This window comes from Penicillium concentricum, assembly GCF_028827145.1.
Source record: "Penicillium concentricum strain IBT 3081 chromosome Unknown utg000001l_segment0_segment0, whole genome shotgun sequence".
NCBI lineage: Eukaryota > Fungi > Ascomycota > Eurotiomycetes > Eurotiales > Aspergillaceae > Penicillium > Penicillium concentricum.
The window spans coordinates 6,433,708-6,449,134 of record NW_026622754.1 but is presented as its reverse complement, the minus strand read 5'-3'; the positions used below and the strand labels follow the sequence as shown (position 1 = coordinate 6,449,134).

Sequence of the window (15,427 nt, the reverse complement as noted above, 5' to 3'; positions counted from 1 at the left end):
GGGAAAGGCTATTGAAATGGAGCACCCTCGCAAAAGAGGAACAGCACCAGAACCACAGGCACAGGGGCCAGAAGAGACGAAAAGAAGAGGTAAAATCAAAGAGATTAATTGGGGGAGAAGGAGAATGCGTTAGGAGATGACAAGATTGAAGAAAGGATCAAAAGCTAACGGGATCTGAGTTGCTTCCCTTCAAGTCTTGGCGTTGCCTGGCTTTTAGCGAGTGGCGCTTATTGGATGCTGGGGGGATTTACAACAAAGGGAGATCTTTACTTTTTAACAATGTTCTAATCTGTTTTGATGTAGAATAATTCGGTTTTTTATATATATCAAATTTACAGATATAGACATTTAATTCTATTCCACTACTTAAATATAACTAATTTTTGTGAATTGTTCCAAGTGTGGTTTCTTTCTACTCGTCATTCACCTTTTTTCACCCTTTGGAAGGGGGACAAAGGAGTTTCACCGCCCTCGTAGATCCTCCCTCTTTACCTTCATGCATCATCCAACATACCATTGATATAAACCTTCCAAACTTTCGACCATCATGAAGGGTACATCTATTTTCCAGTTCAAGTCCTGGCCTAAAATCCACCAACCCTTACCTCGTACTCCACGAGAGTCTCAGCAACTGTTAAATGCCCTCACATCTTCCTTCCGTCGTCAATTAGATGGGGCTTATCCGGCATCAGGCAACAATCATGGCCGACCCCTCTCGAACCCCGAATCATCAGCACATGCAACCGATCAGCATTTGCAGAGCATCCTCGATAACCCTCTTTTCCGTATCATTCCAACCCGACCAATCCTACAAGAACCCACCACATTGCAAAGCGTCGAGGGCCAGCGACGACTAGCCGAAGAACCCATGGCAGTCTTTGATCAAATGGCTGCAACTGGCTCAGTCACTACACTCACAATCAATGATTGTCTAAAGTCTCAACTTCTCCTTTCCAGGTCCCCGGTCGATATGAAAACATCTCGGGTAGCATCCAGGATCGTTGATTGGTATTGGGCATCAGATGGCACATCGAGGCAATCGCTTCTGCGTTTGCGATCAGTGACCACATCTTTGACCAAGTTCATGGTGGCGGAAGGACTGCACAGTACTGTCATGCAGTGGTTGCAAATGCTCATGAGCCATGACCTAGGTAGTCAGAATGGCCGGATGACTGAAGGACTCGCACGGCAGACCTTTAATCATCTCCTTGTTGATTTTATAGATGCAGAAGCCTGCTTCGGAAATGGTTTTGGCTCCGCAATGACACAGTATCTGAGTGTGTGCCAGATGCATTTCCAAAGTGCATCTTCCCATAAGTCAAGGAAACCGATGCTCCTGGCTGCAGGCGCTCACTTGAGCCGTATGGCTATGGAGTACAAACCATCTGGTGAACAGGTACCACCATTAGTGTATGATCAGTTCAGGGATACGGTTTCTGTGCTGTCTCCTCGGTCCTTACTGGTAGCATCTGTGGCTGTCTGTCACCCAACAAATCCTGATCCACGCCCATTCCTCCAATTCGTGGCGAACCTTTCACCAAGCAAATTCCAGGCTTGGAATGAAATTCGGCGTGATGCTTTCTTCGAGATAGGCTCTGAGGCCCTTCGCGTCCTCGTTGACCAGAAGAGGTTCCGTGATATCTCCCGGCTGGAGCAACATATCTCAGAACTGCTACCGGAACAGCCCGCAGCTCCTACTGAGAAGCCACATACTTCGTCTGAAGAGGAACATCTGGGTCGTTTGAATTGGGGTTTTACATGAACCTCTAGTCTGAAACTTATTGAGCCACCACTCTACTCTTGGTAAGTCTCTTGCGCATAGCTAGGGTCTTCAAAGAGCATTCAAGCCAAAAACACCCAAGACGCACAAACATTTGTCTATGTTCTTACTATAAGAGGCGATCACAGGAGGATTCCTGCATTCATATTGGCACACTGCTAAGATACAATTTCTCCCCGCATTCATTTGTGTATTATTACACAATTGAACGCACTTGATGTTCGCCAAACCTTCATTTTCCAAATCACCGAGCAAAGGAAAGCCACTGCCGCTACTCCACTCCGAGTTAGAGCCTCATATTCTTGGCGCTCTTACATTTGCCGAGTTGTATGAGGGAATTAAGTTGCCAGGAAGACTCGGCTGAACCAGCATTTGGAGGTGTGTGATGCACCTGAATGCGATAGTATCAATCCTCAAACTTGCCTTTTCGTCGTACCAATCTACGAGCACACTTATTTTTTTTATACACAACATATATATATATATATACATATATAACCTACTGTCAATAGTGCCTCGGCCATTTTCCTAGACAAGCCCCTTGGGCTCAATGAAGAGCATAACGTTAGCATCTATACACGATCTCCCAACTAATGATAAGATCTGCAGCCTCCCGAGGTCTGTGATCAATGACTAACTCCTAGCAAACCTGTTGTGCTCGCAGCTATCTCTTGTGGAGAACATTGCGTGGCAATTGTAATTCTGGAGCTGGTGAGGCTGTGCGACAGAATGCCGTGGAGAGTCAAGAGGGCTAAACCGGCGAATCAGCCGGTAGCGTCTCCAGTTCTCTCAAGTACGTCACCGCGCGACCTCACCTCGCCCTCCCCTCAAATTAACTGACTCCTCTTTGCTTATTTTTTCCTCATACAACCTCGCCTATCGAAGAATTGCAGTCGCATTGCTTCTGCGAATACCTTCCCTTCAATCTTTACCAATTTACAACGCGCTGCCCCGGCATCTGACATCATCGATCCACAATGGCTACTGAAAGAGTCCCCGTGCACACAAAGGCAGCATCAGGTACGTGGTTTATCTGCCGATGCATACTGTAAAATTCAAGGAGTAATTGGTCTAAGTGGCCCAATTATTTTCTCAAAATATGGTTGCAGGATGGTGTTTCTTTGCTTAACCGTTTGCTTGTAAAATGCATGCCAGCTGCTGACTAAGGGATATAACAGACCAGGACACTGCCCAGCTAGTCAAAGAGCACTCGCATGCATTCCAGAACACATTAAACACAACTCAAACGGATAGCCCGGCTATTGCTGAGACAGAAAATCCCGATATAGACAATGACCTAAAGACAGGGTCAGGGCTTGAGGCACCTAAGCCTACAGACACCAAGCCCGCTCCAGATACCAAGCCACCTGTGACAGAGCCCGCAGGATCTCCCATCGGCGCTATTCCCATTGCCCGCGAGTCGCAGGTTTCAGTAGGGCCCATGAATGAAACAGTGGCAGGCGAAAAGCGTGACATTGATTCAACTGTGACGCCCACTCCGGCACCGGCTGAGGTCGAGGCGCAACAAAAGCCTGAATTGTCGGATGAGCCTGATACCAAGAAGCTGAAGACAGACGAAAAGGCTGCCACGGAGTCCAATGGCACCGCTGCTGCTCCCTCTAGCACAGAAAATGCAGTACCGAAGAAGGCTAGTCGGTCCAAGAAGGATAAGATCAAGGATGCCGTGAACAAGGTTATTCCAGGAGATGGCATTGGTAGCCGGACTCGCAGCCGGACCAAGGGTGCTTGAATAGATTACAGTCACTCTATTTGCAGGTTTGCCGCGTTACTTCGACCACATCATGTTTGCTCCAACTTTGAATCGTATCTATTCATGACTTCTCATCGTGGCTGTACACCCGCTGCGGTAAGAAGAATATCCTTCCCCTGACCAAAATTTGGGCGGGAACGATTTCAAATTTAAGAACAGAAGTTCCACGCAATATATTCCTGATATTGTACGACCTTTCAAAAAGGAAATGTTTATCCACCCCACTAGCATGTAGTATATAGACATTTGCGCTGCTATATCCTCTGATTGACATAGCCTTACCACTCCTTACTCTCCAATGAATCCCAGTGTCATAGTTCTTCCTGGGTACCGGTTATCTTTAGAACAATTTCCTGAATAAAATTGACTCCATAAATCCACGACTCTTTCGGTGGGCTGGGTTTCAGGCCGATAATCGGGACTGAGTCATTTCTCGGAGCGGAATAACCCTTCCATCCCCGCTTATTACTGGAGGGGAAAGTCTGTGTCATTATTGGTGATAGAGCGATTAAATATTTGGTTTCTTTTTCCCTCTTCATCATATTCTAATTCTCTACTTTCAAAATGGCTGGACAAAAGATTTGGCTGCGCGCTGAGACCAAGCCCGCCGAGGCGCGGTCTGCCTGTGAGTAGCTTCAACCCCTACAATGGCGGGGAAGCAATTGACTAATACACCATCTAGTGACCCCAACTACCTGCAAGGCATTGATTGATGCTGGATATGACGTGACTGTCGAGCGGTCCACCCAGCGCATCTTTGAAGGTATGTCTACTCCCCATAATACCCCCGTCCCCTGCCGTTGGGTTCAATGACTGATTCCGTTCTATAGATGAGGAATTCTCCAAGGTATGATTCACTCGGTATTATAGCTCGAACCCGCCCTAAATATCATCAATTATTATAGATCGGTGCGCCTTTGGTCGCGGAGGGATCCTGGGTTCAGGATGCCCCTAAGGATGCCGTCATTCTGGGTCTCAAGGAGCTACCGGAGGATGACTTCCCCCTGGAGCACGTCCACGTCACATTCGCACACTGCTTTAAGCAGCAGGGCGGTTGGGAGAAGGTTCTTAGCCGTTGGCCTCGCGGCAACGGCACTTTGCTCGACCTTGAATTCTTGACTGATGATTCCGGACGCCGAGTTGCTGGTAAGACTCATATCCTGGAGTGTTCTTTTTATGACTCAATTGCTAACTTTGTTTGTTCACTAGCTTTTGGATGGTCCGCTGGTTACGCAGGTATCTATACATAAAGCTTATTGCCTGGCACAATCAATACTAAGACCTGGAACAGGATCCGCTTTGGCCGTGAAGAACTGGGCTTGGCAATTGACACACCCCAACGAGACCTTGCCTGGTGAGGTTCCCTACGCCAACCAAGACCGTCTGGTCGAGTCTGTTAAGGAGTCCCTCGAGGCTGGCATGAAGGTCGCTGGCAAGGCACCCAAGATCCTTGTTATTGGAGCTGTGAGTCTTGCGCAGATCCTCAGAAAGCAATATAAATATTAACAGCGCTATAGCTCGGACGCTGTGGCAGCGGTGCCGTGCAGCTGGCCAAGGATGTCGGTATCCCCGAGTCCAACATCATTGAGTGGGATATGGCAGAGACTGCGCGAGGTGAGTCAATTACCATCTCCAACCTCTTCAATCTAATCTTAAGCTCATAAATTAACTTCCGCAGGTGGTCCTTTCAAGGAAATTTCACATGAAGCAGATATCTTCGTGAACTGCATCTACCTCTCGGCCAAGATTCCAGGTAATTTTATACATATAGCTTCTCGTCTCGGCTCAATTGGCTAATATCCATTTTTGCATTAGCCTTCGTGAACGTGGAGTCTTTGTCTGCCCCCAACCGAACCCTGTCCGTTATCTGCGACGTCAGCGCCGACACGTGAGTTTATCGGATTTGAACTATGCTACCGAGCGCACAGCTAATTCTCAAAAGTTCCAACCCCTTGAACCCCATTCCTTTGTACGACATTACGACCACATTCGATAAGCCAACAGTTCCCGTCTCCGGGCTAGAGGCTGGAGGCCTGCCTCTCAGCGTGATCAGCATTGATCACCTCCCGTCTCTCCTCCCCCGTGAGAGCTCTGAGATGTTCAGCGAGGCTCTCTTGCCTAGCCTTCTCACGCTTAATGACCGGGCCAACTCTCGGGTCTGGAAGCAGGCCGAGCAGCTCTTCGATGAGAAGGTTGCTACCCTGCCTAAGTCGCTTTAGGTGTGAGCCTATTGCGCTGGTAGGCGTCTATGTGGGGGAGAAATTTACATGATTGGGTGCATTTGATAGAAATATTTCCAGATAAGGAATGCTACAAAAGTTGCAAGTTCAGACATATGACCGATGCTGAAGATATTATTGATCGTTCCTTGTTTCCTTCTAGAACGGCTGTAGAAGCTCTGCGGTATCAGTGTCGCAAGCTATAGGGCTGTTTGAAGTAGTATTTTTGGCCAATCATGCCAATCATTTCCAACCAAATCGCTGTACATACATGGTGGCGGAGATGACTTTGGAAAGTTTATATTGCTTTTGAGAGGCCTGAGCCCGTATTTCGAAAGATAGATACTCTTACACATTCCAAAACTCCATGCAATGCCCAGGCTCACTTTACCCCAGAATACATGTAACCGCGGTCAACCTTCCAAATATGCGGGGATGTGTAAGACGGACATCCGGAGAATCCGTGGCTAACCCGCTACAACGGTGCCTGAGCGAAGAGGGCCCCATTGGATACAAGTCTTACACGAAGAGGAATGTGCCTTCATCTTGGAGTGGAGTTTTGCCCCGTTTGATTGTAACCTGATTTCGGGCTTCGGATGAAAATGATCATTGTTTCTCTCTCCGCATGACGCTCCACTCTCGCCTTCCCGTCTTCCCCAAACTTATTCGATTCTTGCAAAATTGATCTCTTCACCCTTGTACCCCACATTGGACTTCTCCTGTGATTTATTTTAGGAGATTCAACGCCCTTACCTACATCCGGGCCAATCCGAGAATGGGGCAATGAGATATAAGTCTGCCTGCTTCGACCCGAACCGCCGAACCTCCCTGCCTCTATACCACACTGCTTGATGCAAGAAAAGCCGACAACGGTCGCCGCCTATGCGGCCGGGGCCTCGCTCGCTGCCGTTGCTCTGTTCTACGTCTTCGGGCCGAACTACACAATCGACGGAGATGAGTCAAACGACAGCAATCGCAAGAAGAGCATCGTGGGCCTGTCCAACCTAGCCAATGACTGCTTTATCAATTCGGTGCTGCAGGCTTTAGCCGGGTTGGGAGATCTGCGGGTCTACCTGATCCACGAGCTGCACCGACGCCAGCTGGACGGACCGGAAATATACCATACACTGCCGAGCGAGGATGAACTTTCGCCGGCGCGGTCGGACAAGTTGCGGGAGTTGCAACAGGGGATAACCACACGGGCATTGAAGGAGATGCTGGACCGATTGAACGAGCGGCCGATCTATAAGAAGACAATCTCGGCCCGTGACTTCATCCAGGCTCTGGAATACGCGTTCCGCACGCGCATCAGTCGCAATCAGCAGGACGCGCAGGAATTCTTGCAGATTGTTCTAGAGCGACTCTGCGATGAGTACCATGCTGGTGCGCGCGCACGTCAACGAGCACTGGATGCAATTGATGCAGCTGCTTCCAGCCCGGCAGGCGAAGAGGCCAGCACACAAGAAAGTTCGTCCGAGGTGGAGGTGCGCATCGATGACGGATCGGCCAATGGACTGCCTGCCATCATCGACACGAAACTCAAGGAAATCGACAAGGAGTCTGGGTTCCCGTTCGAAGGCAAAATGGAGTCGCAGATCGAGTGCCAGTTCTGCCATTACCAGTACAAGCCAAACCAGACGGCGTTCGTCAACTTGACACTACAGGTGCCGCAGAAGAGCTCGACTACGCTCAATTCGTGCTTTGACGGCCTCCTCAAGACTGAATATATCGAGGATTTCCGCTGCGACCGATGCCGCCTGCAGCATGCGGTGGATGTCAAGACTACCGAGCTAGCCCGGGCCCGAACACAAGGTGACCGAGACCGGTTGGATAAGGAGATTTCCCGCCTTCGCAAGGCTCTGGAGACAGACCCTGAGGCCGAGCTGGAGGGTATCGTATTTCCTCCGCCAGAGACCGCCCCCAAGCGCAGGATTGCGCGGCATATGCGCATCACGGCATTCCCCAAGGTCATTGCCATCCACTTGTCGCGGTCGATTTTTGATCAGAGCAGCTCGAGCAAGAACGCGGCCAAGGTCTCGTTCCCGGAGCGGCTTCCCTTGGGCAGCATCTTGAGCCAGAAGTGGTACAAATTGCTTGCAATTGTCTGCCACAAAGGTAGTCACCATAGCGGACACTACGAGTCCTTCCGACGAAATCATATCTACCCGCCGTTCTCGACACCCGAGGCCTTCAGCTCCTATGCGCAGAGTCGCACTGCCAGTCAGAACGCCTCTGCGGCGCCCAGTCCTCGGATTGTACCACGCAGCAGCCCCGATGTCGACGATGGAAGCATTTCGAGAGCAGGCTCGTCGACCTCGCTATCTGGAGCCTCGACCTCAGCTTCAGCGACCCAACTCACCCCTCCTCAACCACGGCCTACAACCTCTGGCTCACGTCGCTCTTTCCAGAGCAACACATCCCGTTCCTCCAAACAGACGTTGTCACCTGCCTCGGATAGCAATAGCCCGACGACGGACCAGGGTCGCTGGAGTCCGTCGCCGCGCCCCTCCCCCAGCAAACCCAGTGTTTCCCAGGATACCCCCACGGGGAGTCAGTTCACGGCTTCGGCGCCGTCGCAAACCGAACGATCGCTGGTGGCGCATCTCCGACGAGAAGATCAAGGAATGTAAGACTTCGGACGTGCTGGGCATGCAGAGGGAGGTTTACCTTTTGTTCTACGAGTTGGAGAAGCCTGACACGAACCCTGAGGGGCGTTGATGGTAGGCCGTTTTATTTTATTTTTTTTAGAGTTAGAGTCCAGTACATACACATATCCCCGTACTTCTGTACATATGGGGTCCAGGATCAATTTAAAGGGGGATTTAAAAGGATATATATTAAATCAGACCTTGACAAATGCCCAACGGAATAGTCAGAATCCCAATAAAAGGAAAAGGTAACTGCCGATAAACGGCGATGATGTCACTTGACTTTCTACAGCTCTGTAGCTCTACAACATACGATGGGATTGTACAAAGTACATTAATTACACATGATTTGACATTATTTAGTATTCTATTAGTAGAATAATATCAAGAAATACAAACTTGAATATGTATAAACTATGAGCCGGATTGAATATATGACTAACATACGTAGAGTGGAATTGCAGCGAATGGCCTCGAACTCCTCGGCACCCCCGCCACGAACAAAATACGGATTCCTCGGGCCCTTTGAGGGATCTCTGAGTAGTTAATCTATAGATATTATACATGTTATAGCTGTATAGATATCATATGTGTTTAGAAATGTGATAATTAAGTACTTAGAAGCAAAAATGCATGATATAGGTGTAAAAATCCCCTCATAATCCCCTATAATCTCCTATAAGCTACTCCCGAGACCTCAAACGGTAACATCGGGCCATCACGGGGAAGGTCGGGAAACACCGAAAGGACTGGCCATACATAAAGAGGGTTATATCATCTTCTTTCTTGTCTCTTGAAATCACACTGACCTCACTTTTAGTTCCACATCTCCACCACCGGTGAGTCCTACCTTGTCTCTTCCCTTCACCGATGACGCTTGCCCCTCCTATCATTTTGCCCCTCTTCCCTATTTAACTCTGCCCGCTTTCAGCTCCCGGTAAAGGAAGCTCTTAATACTACATTAACTACATCTAACCCTTTCCTTTTTCTTTCTTCTTCAGATTTCTACAAACCAAAATCTTTGTACAAACTTCATAATGGGTGTTCTTGAGCAACTTAACCGCAAGTCCGGCGTCATTGTCGGCGACGATGTCCTCCGTCTCTTCGAGTACGCTAAGGAGAATGGCTTCGCCATTCCCGCTATCGTGAGTTTCTAATTTCTCTTTGGAATCTTGGAATATACTAATTCTTACCAGAACGTCACCTCCTCTTCCACTGTTGTTGCTTCCCTTGAGGCTGCCCGTGACCAGAACTGCCCCGTCATCCTCCAGGTTTCCCAGGGTGGTGCCGCTTTCTTCGCCGGTAAGGGTGTGAGCAACGAGGGCCAGAAGGCCTCCATTGCTGGTTCCATCGCCGCTGCCCACTACATCCGTAGCGTGGCCCCTGCCTACGACATCCCCGTCATCCTTCACACCGATCACTGCGCCAAGAAGCTCCTCCCTTGGCTCGATGGCATGCTCGATGCCGATGAGGCTTACTTCAAGCTGCACAACGAGCCCCTCTTCTCCTCCCACATGATTGATCTGTCCGAGGAGCCCGTCGACTACAACATCAACACCACCGCCGCCTACCTCAAGCGCGCTGCCCCCATGAAGCAGTGGCTCGAGATGGTATGTCACCTCATCAAAAACACCAATTGCATTGATGCAGCACTAACAACTTTTATAGGAGATCGGTATCACCGGTGGTGAGGAGGACGGTGTCAACAACGAGTCTGTTGACAACAACTCCCTCTACACCCAGCCCGAGGACATCCTGGCCATCCAGAACGCCCTCGCCCCCATCAGCCCTTACTTCTCCATTGCCGCTGGCTTCGGTAACTGCCACGGTGTCTACAAGCCCGGCAACGTCAAGCTCCACCCCGAGCTCCTCTCCAAGCACCAGAAGTACGTCAAGGAGCAGACCAAGTCTTCCTCCGACAAGCCCGTCTTCTTCGTCTTCCACGGTGGTTCCGGCTCCTCCAAGGAGGAGTTCAAGGAGGCTATCAGCTACGGTGTCGTCAAGGTCAATGTCGACACTGATATGCAGTACGCCTACCTGACCGGTGTCCGTGACTTCGTCCTCAACAAGAAGGACTACCTCATGTCCCAGGTCGGTAACCCCGATGGTGCTGACAAGCCCAACAAGAAGGCCTTCGATCCCCGCGTCTGGGTTCGCGAGGGTGAGAAGACCATGTCCAAGCGTGTTAAGGAGGCCCTTGAGGACTTCAACACTGCTGGCCAGCTGTAAATGTTGATATCTCTATGATGTCGCATATTTGATTCCCTGTTTTCCCCCTTTTTGATTACCCTCATATCCTCTCTTCATGCGGCCGAAAAAGCGTTGGACGTGCCTGGGGATGTGGGCGTCCAGGTTGTATGTAGCGCTGTATACTGACACGCTGTAATGAATGTCCATATCACGGTCCTTATGACCGCTCCTTTGGAATATGAACTGTAACGTTCCAAGACCAACCTCTGATGTAGTTACTAGATCCCGTAGTATTCCAGTATTCCTGTATTCCTGTATTCCTCCTTTATTATGAAGATGTATACTTCAACCTATTCACTATCAACTCGACCTTGAAATTATGTGTCCATCCATAGATTCTGCTAAGAGTATGTACTGTATGTACTTCGGGGCTTGCTTGTCTCCTACTTCAGTTGTAACCAATTCCCAAATCCCAACCTAAAACACGAAGTTATTCATTCGGTGGGCAAACCATGGACCTTCTCTCCTCTCACATCTTCTCAATTCTCTCTTATTATTGCAAACATTCGTCACAGTGATTGACCAACACCTTCCTTTTCCCATCCCTCATTCCTCAACCTCCATCAACCCATAGCCCAAAACATCAGTATGAACCCCAGCTCCTCTCACCCTCTATCCCCACCTCATACTAACAAACCTCTATCAAACAGAAACCACTCCACCCTAACCACCATGCCACCTACTCAATTAACCCAAATTCCACAAGCGGTACGTACAACCAAATGCAAGTATAGCCCTCCATACTAACACCCGCACCCACAACAGGTCCTAGACCTCGGCGACGAACTAGAAGAACTAGTCTACATCAAGATGGCGATTGGAATCTACGACCGAACCATGTCGGCAATCATAAACTCGACAACGACACCCGCACAGCTCAATCTCCACCGCGGGTCCTGGCTGCAGGCCAAGTCGAAAGTTGCCTCTTTGCACCGAAGTATCGTGGCGGATTTTAATCGCCTGCCCCGTCATATGAAGCGCACTTTTGTGAGGGCTTATCGTTTGACTCTGAATGATCATGGGTTTCGGCCTTCAGCTGATAACTTGGAGATTACTCGGCCTGGAAGTAGGAGGGTTGTTATTGTGCTTTGAAATGGGAATGGGATACATGATACACATACTGGTATGTTAAGTGTCGAATTATCTGCCCTTGTGTATTGTTGCTGACTTGGTTGTTCTGCTAGAGTCGGGATGATGTGGTTCGACTCTTTGGTTTTAAGAGGGAGGTGATCGGTGGTTGTTCATATCTCTTTGACTCCTGTTGAGATGCTTGAATGCTCGGACTGCTAATGGAGGCTCGAAGATTGATGCTAATAGGAAATTGATTCTCAGGATTAGGATTTCATCTACACATTGATCCTCATTCATGAATTGACTGGCTAGACCGAGAAGATAATTCAGTAGGTACGACTAACATCAACAGGAAACAATGTCTTCCAACGGAACACCGGCAAAGAGAAAATGGATAAACACTCAGTTGATGCCACCATGCAACACAGGTTCCACCAAGAATATAAACCAAAGGCAGTATCAGGTCTCGCATTGAGGAATTTACAAGAATAACATGACAGCGTTTCAGTCGTAAGCGGGGTGACTCTCAGATAGGGATAACTCAATCTATGATGCGGGCACGATTTCAAACATGCAGCTATCCTGCGCGCCGAACTCCAGGGCGACAGCCCACACAACACAAATCATTTTCGATAACGCAGCCGATTCTCGAATCAGAGCAAAGAAACGCTATCAACAAGCGTACTTGCGAGTCCACTCCCGCGCAACCTCCTCGTAGCGCACCCGGTCGTTCTTGTACTGCTCTGCAATCCGTCCCTCGACGGCGTCGTCGGGCATCGGCTCGGCTAGTAGCTGTCGGGCGAACTGGAGGACTGCGGCGATCTTCGAGCTGGGTTTCCATTCGTCGGCTCGGAGCATGCCAAGGCACATACTTCCTTTTTCGTCGTTTGTTACGTTTGGGTGGTAGATTTTCGTGGCGAAGGAGACTGTCGGCGGCTTGAATGGGTATTCCGTGGGGAGGGAGAGCTTGACTAGGAACTTGCCATTCTGTGTTGTTTGCCAAGAGGTTAGAGACGCTGTCTGTTGGGGTTGCACTTTGAGGATCGAGTTCAGGGACTCCCCGTTCAAGAACTTGGTGGAAAAAATGAGGATAAAGGGGGCATGGATTATGTTTTGACATACGTGGAATGGTGAGCCTTCGGGCCCGTCCATCTTGATCCTCCACTCGTACACGTTCGACTCATCGGCCAGTTCAACCGTGATCCCTTCCGGAGGGGATTCGGTGAGCTCAGTCAGCTCCTATAATTGGAATAGATGGTCAGTACACTAACAGATAGCGATTGTCATGTGAAAATATAGGTATTTACCTTGGATATGCGCTTGATGCTGCCCATTGTGGTGTTCAGTTGTGGATTTGGCGGGGCGATAAGAGCGGGGAGGTTGATGAAGGATGCAGGGCAACGCGTTAATGCAAGACGCGCTTCAAGAAGTCGAGACAGCGAATAAAAAGCGATTTATTGGGTAATACGGCAAAGACGCTATGTGCGAGAGATGTCAGAAGAACAAAGGGGGCCTTTAGGTCGAAGCTAGAAGCTCCGAGTGGGGTGCGCGTACGTGCGCGGCAAAAGACGTCAGTGGAGAAGTTTGATATCTTCGCCGCCGCTCTACGTACATAGTGGACACACTATAATTGAACACGCAATATTTCATATTCCCTTGACATTTAATGCATTTGGTTCCATTGTTACCATTCCCGATGTTTAATATAGTGAATTATTCTCTCTGTATCATCACCATCAGTCCCATGAGCCCCAGCATCACTGTCTTCAGCCAGGGATGCTCACTAAGCATGATAGTAACGTATCCAACCATAGGTATGTAGCCACGAACACTGCCAACAATGTCCTCCGCCCGGTCAAGATAGTCCTGGTCTAACCTTGTCAGTAACATTCGGAAGTGGGGTCCCTTCATGCTTGTATCGCTTACCTTGAGCATACAGCTCAGTATCGTCTGCCAAGTTGTTGTCACCCTAGGGAGATATTAGAAATTTCCTAAGACAATCAAATTGTTAGGCCGCCTACCTTGGTGAGGAGCATATGCGTGTTAGGTGTTGTGTCCCTAGAACATCGTTAGCACGAAGAATCAGCCACAGGAATTGCCAGGTAATGGGCGACATACACTGTAATCTCCTTCACCTTCTTTGCGCTTACACGTCCTTCGACCTGAGGGAAAGTTCGAACAACCCTGTGGACAATGGGAATGTCCTTTCCTCGAACATTATAAACGAGAACTTCTCCGATCTCCGCCCTTGTGTTTCGATTCCAGAGGAAGAGCAGGTCACCACGCTGAAATGCGGGCTCCATTGATCCTGCAGAGAGGTAATGTGAGCTGTGTTCAGACCGTCATAGAATAGCTTTGTTTACCGGATAACACCACAACTATTGGAGAGCTTGATGCGGACACGACCGAGAGGCCTTTCCACATCATAAAAGCAGTGGAAAGAACCAGCGCAAAATTCAGCACTTGTGCGATTGATTGCCGAGCATTTGTAATGCTGGAGGAGAGGGAGGATAGCATGGTGGGCGGTTCGCGATCAACGGAGAGGTGGGAGGGTTGGGATAGGTCGCTCTAATAGTGACTGTTCTTGGTCAGAAATACTGCTGGGGGTGTTTTTTTCTTTTTTTTTAATTCCCGTAAAATGGTGGATGAAGACGATACCTATTGGGTTCAGCTAAATGGGCTGGTTGGGTTGTCGTGTTTTGATAGAGCTAGAGCGTGCGGAGAGGTGGCCTCGTCGGAGATCGTCTTGCCGCATATCCATTGGCTTTCCGCCTTGCAGGTACAACCACCGTGTATATTAAAGTACCACAGGTGAGTTCATACATCGGACTTCAACTAGTTTAAAGATTAAGACCTTCTCAAATTAAGTATCTTATAAAATTTACTTCTATATCTACTAATCTATCCGAATGCCCGTGGATCCCATTAGTTGCCACAAAGGGATTATGGTACTTTACAGGTCTTAAGAGAGGACATGTGCTATATTGTAGAAAGACGTGATCAGCTGAAGTATCAGATTGAATTTACCAGAGTCCACAGCCAGGAGCAAGAGTGGGATCTGCGCGCTATCCTCAGAGCTCTTCGTGGCTCGATGAAACCGGTGGTCAGTGGCCACAGATCGCAGATCATCCGAAAGACTTGTTAGAAACTTCGAAATTTATAGTGTGCTGAAACGAAGCAATATTCTAGTAAGAAAAAACGATTGACTTGCTTGGTATGAAGACTATCCTATATCTGTTTCAGTCTAGAGCCATTCTATCCGGGCAACCATGTATAGCTGATGTTATTCAAGATACGCCTGTTTCTCGCGCTCTCTAGCTTTGACTTGCTTATCCATGTAAAGACAGTATTTGTTATTTTAACCTTTAACACAAAGACATACAAATCCCAGGCCGTCGCGGACTATACAAGAGTGGGTCATGTTCCCTCCCCAGACATCCTTGGACATCACTGATCAAAGCTTGTTCCTTTTTTCTAGGATTCGACCACAGATCTTTTGATATTCATGCAGATATTATACATAGCTTGATATTAAAAGCAGATAGTTTTCCTTTTTCATTGTTGTTTGATTCTTCCAAGAGTTGCACCTTTTGGAGTGCGTCGAGAAATCACCATGAAGAAGAATGTTGAAAATAGCTATCCCTAGAAATTAAGCCACTAGATTAGGTCTCGTGGCTAAAATTGTCAT

The 15,427-nt window shown here is 48.7% G+C and overlaps 8 protein-coding genes across 8 annotated transcripts; 6 read left to right on the top strand and 2 right to left on the bottom strand.

Moving 5' to 3' along the window:
* Window positions 1-547: 547 nt before the first annotated feature.
* Window positions 548-1,762, top strand: N7517_002479 (uncharacterized protein; the record flags this gene model as incomplete). Its single annotated transcript, XM_056720209.1, has 1 exon — window positions 548-1,762. One exon carries the CDS (start codon window positions 548-550, stop codon window positions 1,760-1,762), a length of 1,215 nt encoding a protein of 404 aa, XP_056584344.1.
* A 995-nt stretch (window positions 1,763-2,757) lies between these two features.
* Window positions 2,758-3,530, top strand: N7517_002478 (uncharacterized protein; the record flags this gene model as incomplete). The annotated part of the gene is made up of 2 exons (XM_056720208.1): window positions 2,758-2,800; window positions 2,959-3,530. 2 exons carry the CDS (start codon window positions 2,758-2,760, stop codon window positions 3,528-3,530), a joined length of 615 nt encoding a protein of 204 aa, XP_056584343.1.
* A 585-nt stretch (window positions 3,531-4,115) lies between these two features.
* Window positions 4,116-5,770, top strand: lys1 (saccharopine dehydrogenase (NAD+, L-lysine-forming); the record flags this gene model as incomplete). Its single annotated transcript, XM_056720207.1, has 10 exons — window positions 4,116-4,176; window positions 4,234-4,314; window positions 4,382-4,398; window positions 4,457-4,697; window positions 4,761-4,787; window positions 4,843-5,015; window positions 5,069-5,165; window positions 5,230-5,304; window positions 5,367-5,439; window positions 5,494-5,770. 10 exons carry the CDS (start codon window positions 4,116-4,118, stop codon window positions 5,768-5,770), a joined length of 1,122 nt encoding a protein of 373 aa, XP_056584342.1.
* An 851-nt stretch (window positions 5,771-6,621) lies between these two features.
* On the top strand, window positions 6,622-8,400 carry N7517_002476 (putative ubiquitin C-terminal hydrolase; the record flags this gene model as incomplete). The annotated part of the gene is made up of 1 exon (XM_056720206.1): window positions 6,622-8,400. One exon carries the CDS (start codon window positions 6,622-6,624, stop codon window positions 8,398-8,400), a length of 1,779 nt encoding a protein of 592 aa, XP_056584341.1.
* A 1,055-nt stretch (window positions 8,401-9,455) lies between these two features.
* Window positions 9,456-10,654, top strand: N7517_002475 (fructose-bisphosphate aldolase FBA1; the record flags this gene model as incomplete). Its single annotated transcript, XM_056720205.1, has 3 exons — window positions 9,456-9,563; window positions 9,615-10,028; window positions 10,087-10,654. 3 exons carry the CDS (start codon window positions 9,456-9,458, stop codon window positions 10,645-10,647), a joined length of 1,083 nt encoding a protein of 360 aa, XP_056584340.1. The 3' UTR covers window positions 10,648-10,654.
* A 686-nt stretch (window positions 10,655-11,340) lies between these two features.
* On the top strand, window positions 11,341-11,760 carry N7517_002474 (uncharacterized protein; the record flags this gene model as incomplete). The annotated part of the gene is made up of 2 exons (XM_056720204.1): window positions 11,341-11,376; window positions 11,434-11,760. 2 exons carry the CDS (start codon window positions 11,341-11,343, stop codon window positions 11,758-11,760), a joined length of 363 nt encoding a protein of 120 aa, XP_056584339.1.
* A 651-nt stretch (window positions 11,761-12,411) lies between these two features.
* On the bottom strand, window positions 12,412-13,073 carry N7517_002473 (putative ubiquitin conjugating enzyme (UbcB); the record flags this gene model as incomplete). Its single annotated transcript, XM_056720203.1, has 2 exons — window positions 12,412-12,978; window positions 13,047-13,073. The coding sequence occupies 2 exons, from the start codon at window positions 13,071-13,073 to the stop codon at window positions 12,412-12,414; spliced, it is 594 nt and encodes a 197-aa protein (XP_056584338.1).
* Window positions 13,074-13,452: 379 nt separating this feature from the next.
* sec11 (signal peptidase complex catalytic subunit SEC11) lies at window positions 13,453-14,256 on the bottom strand (the record flags this gene model as incomplete). Its single annotated transcript, XM_056720202.1, has 5 exons — window positions 13,453-13,610; window positions 13,666-13,708; window positions 13,761-13,797; window positions 13,858-14,047; window positions 14,103-14,256. 5 exons carry the CDS (start codon window positions 14,254-14,256, stop codon window positions 13,453-13,455), a joined length of 582 nt encoding a protein of 193 aa, XP_056584337.1.
* Between the last annotated feature and the right edge of the window lie 1,171 nt (window positions 14,257-15,427).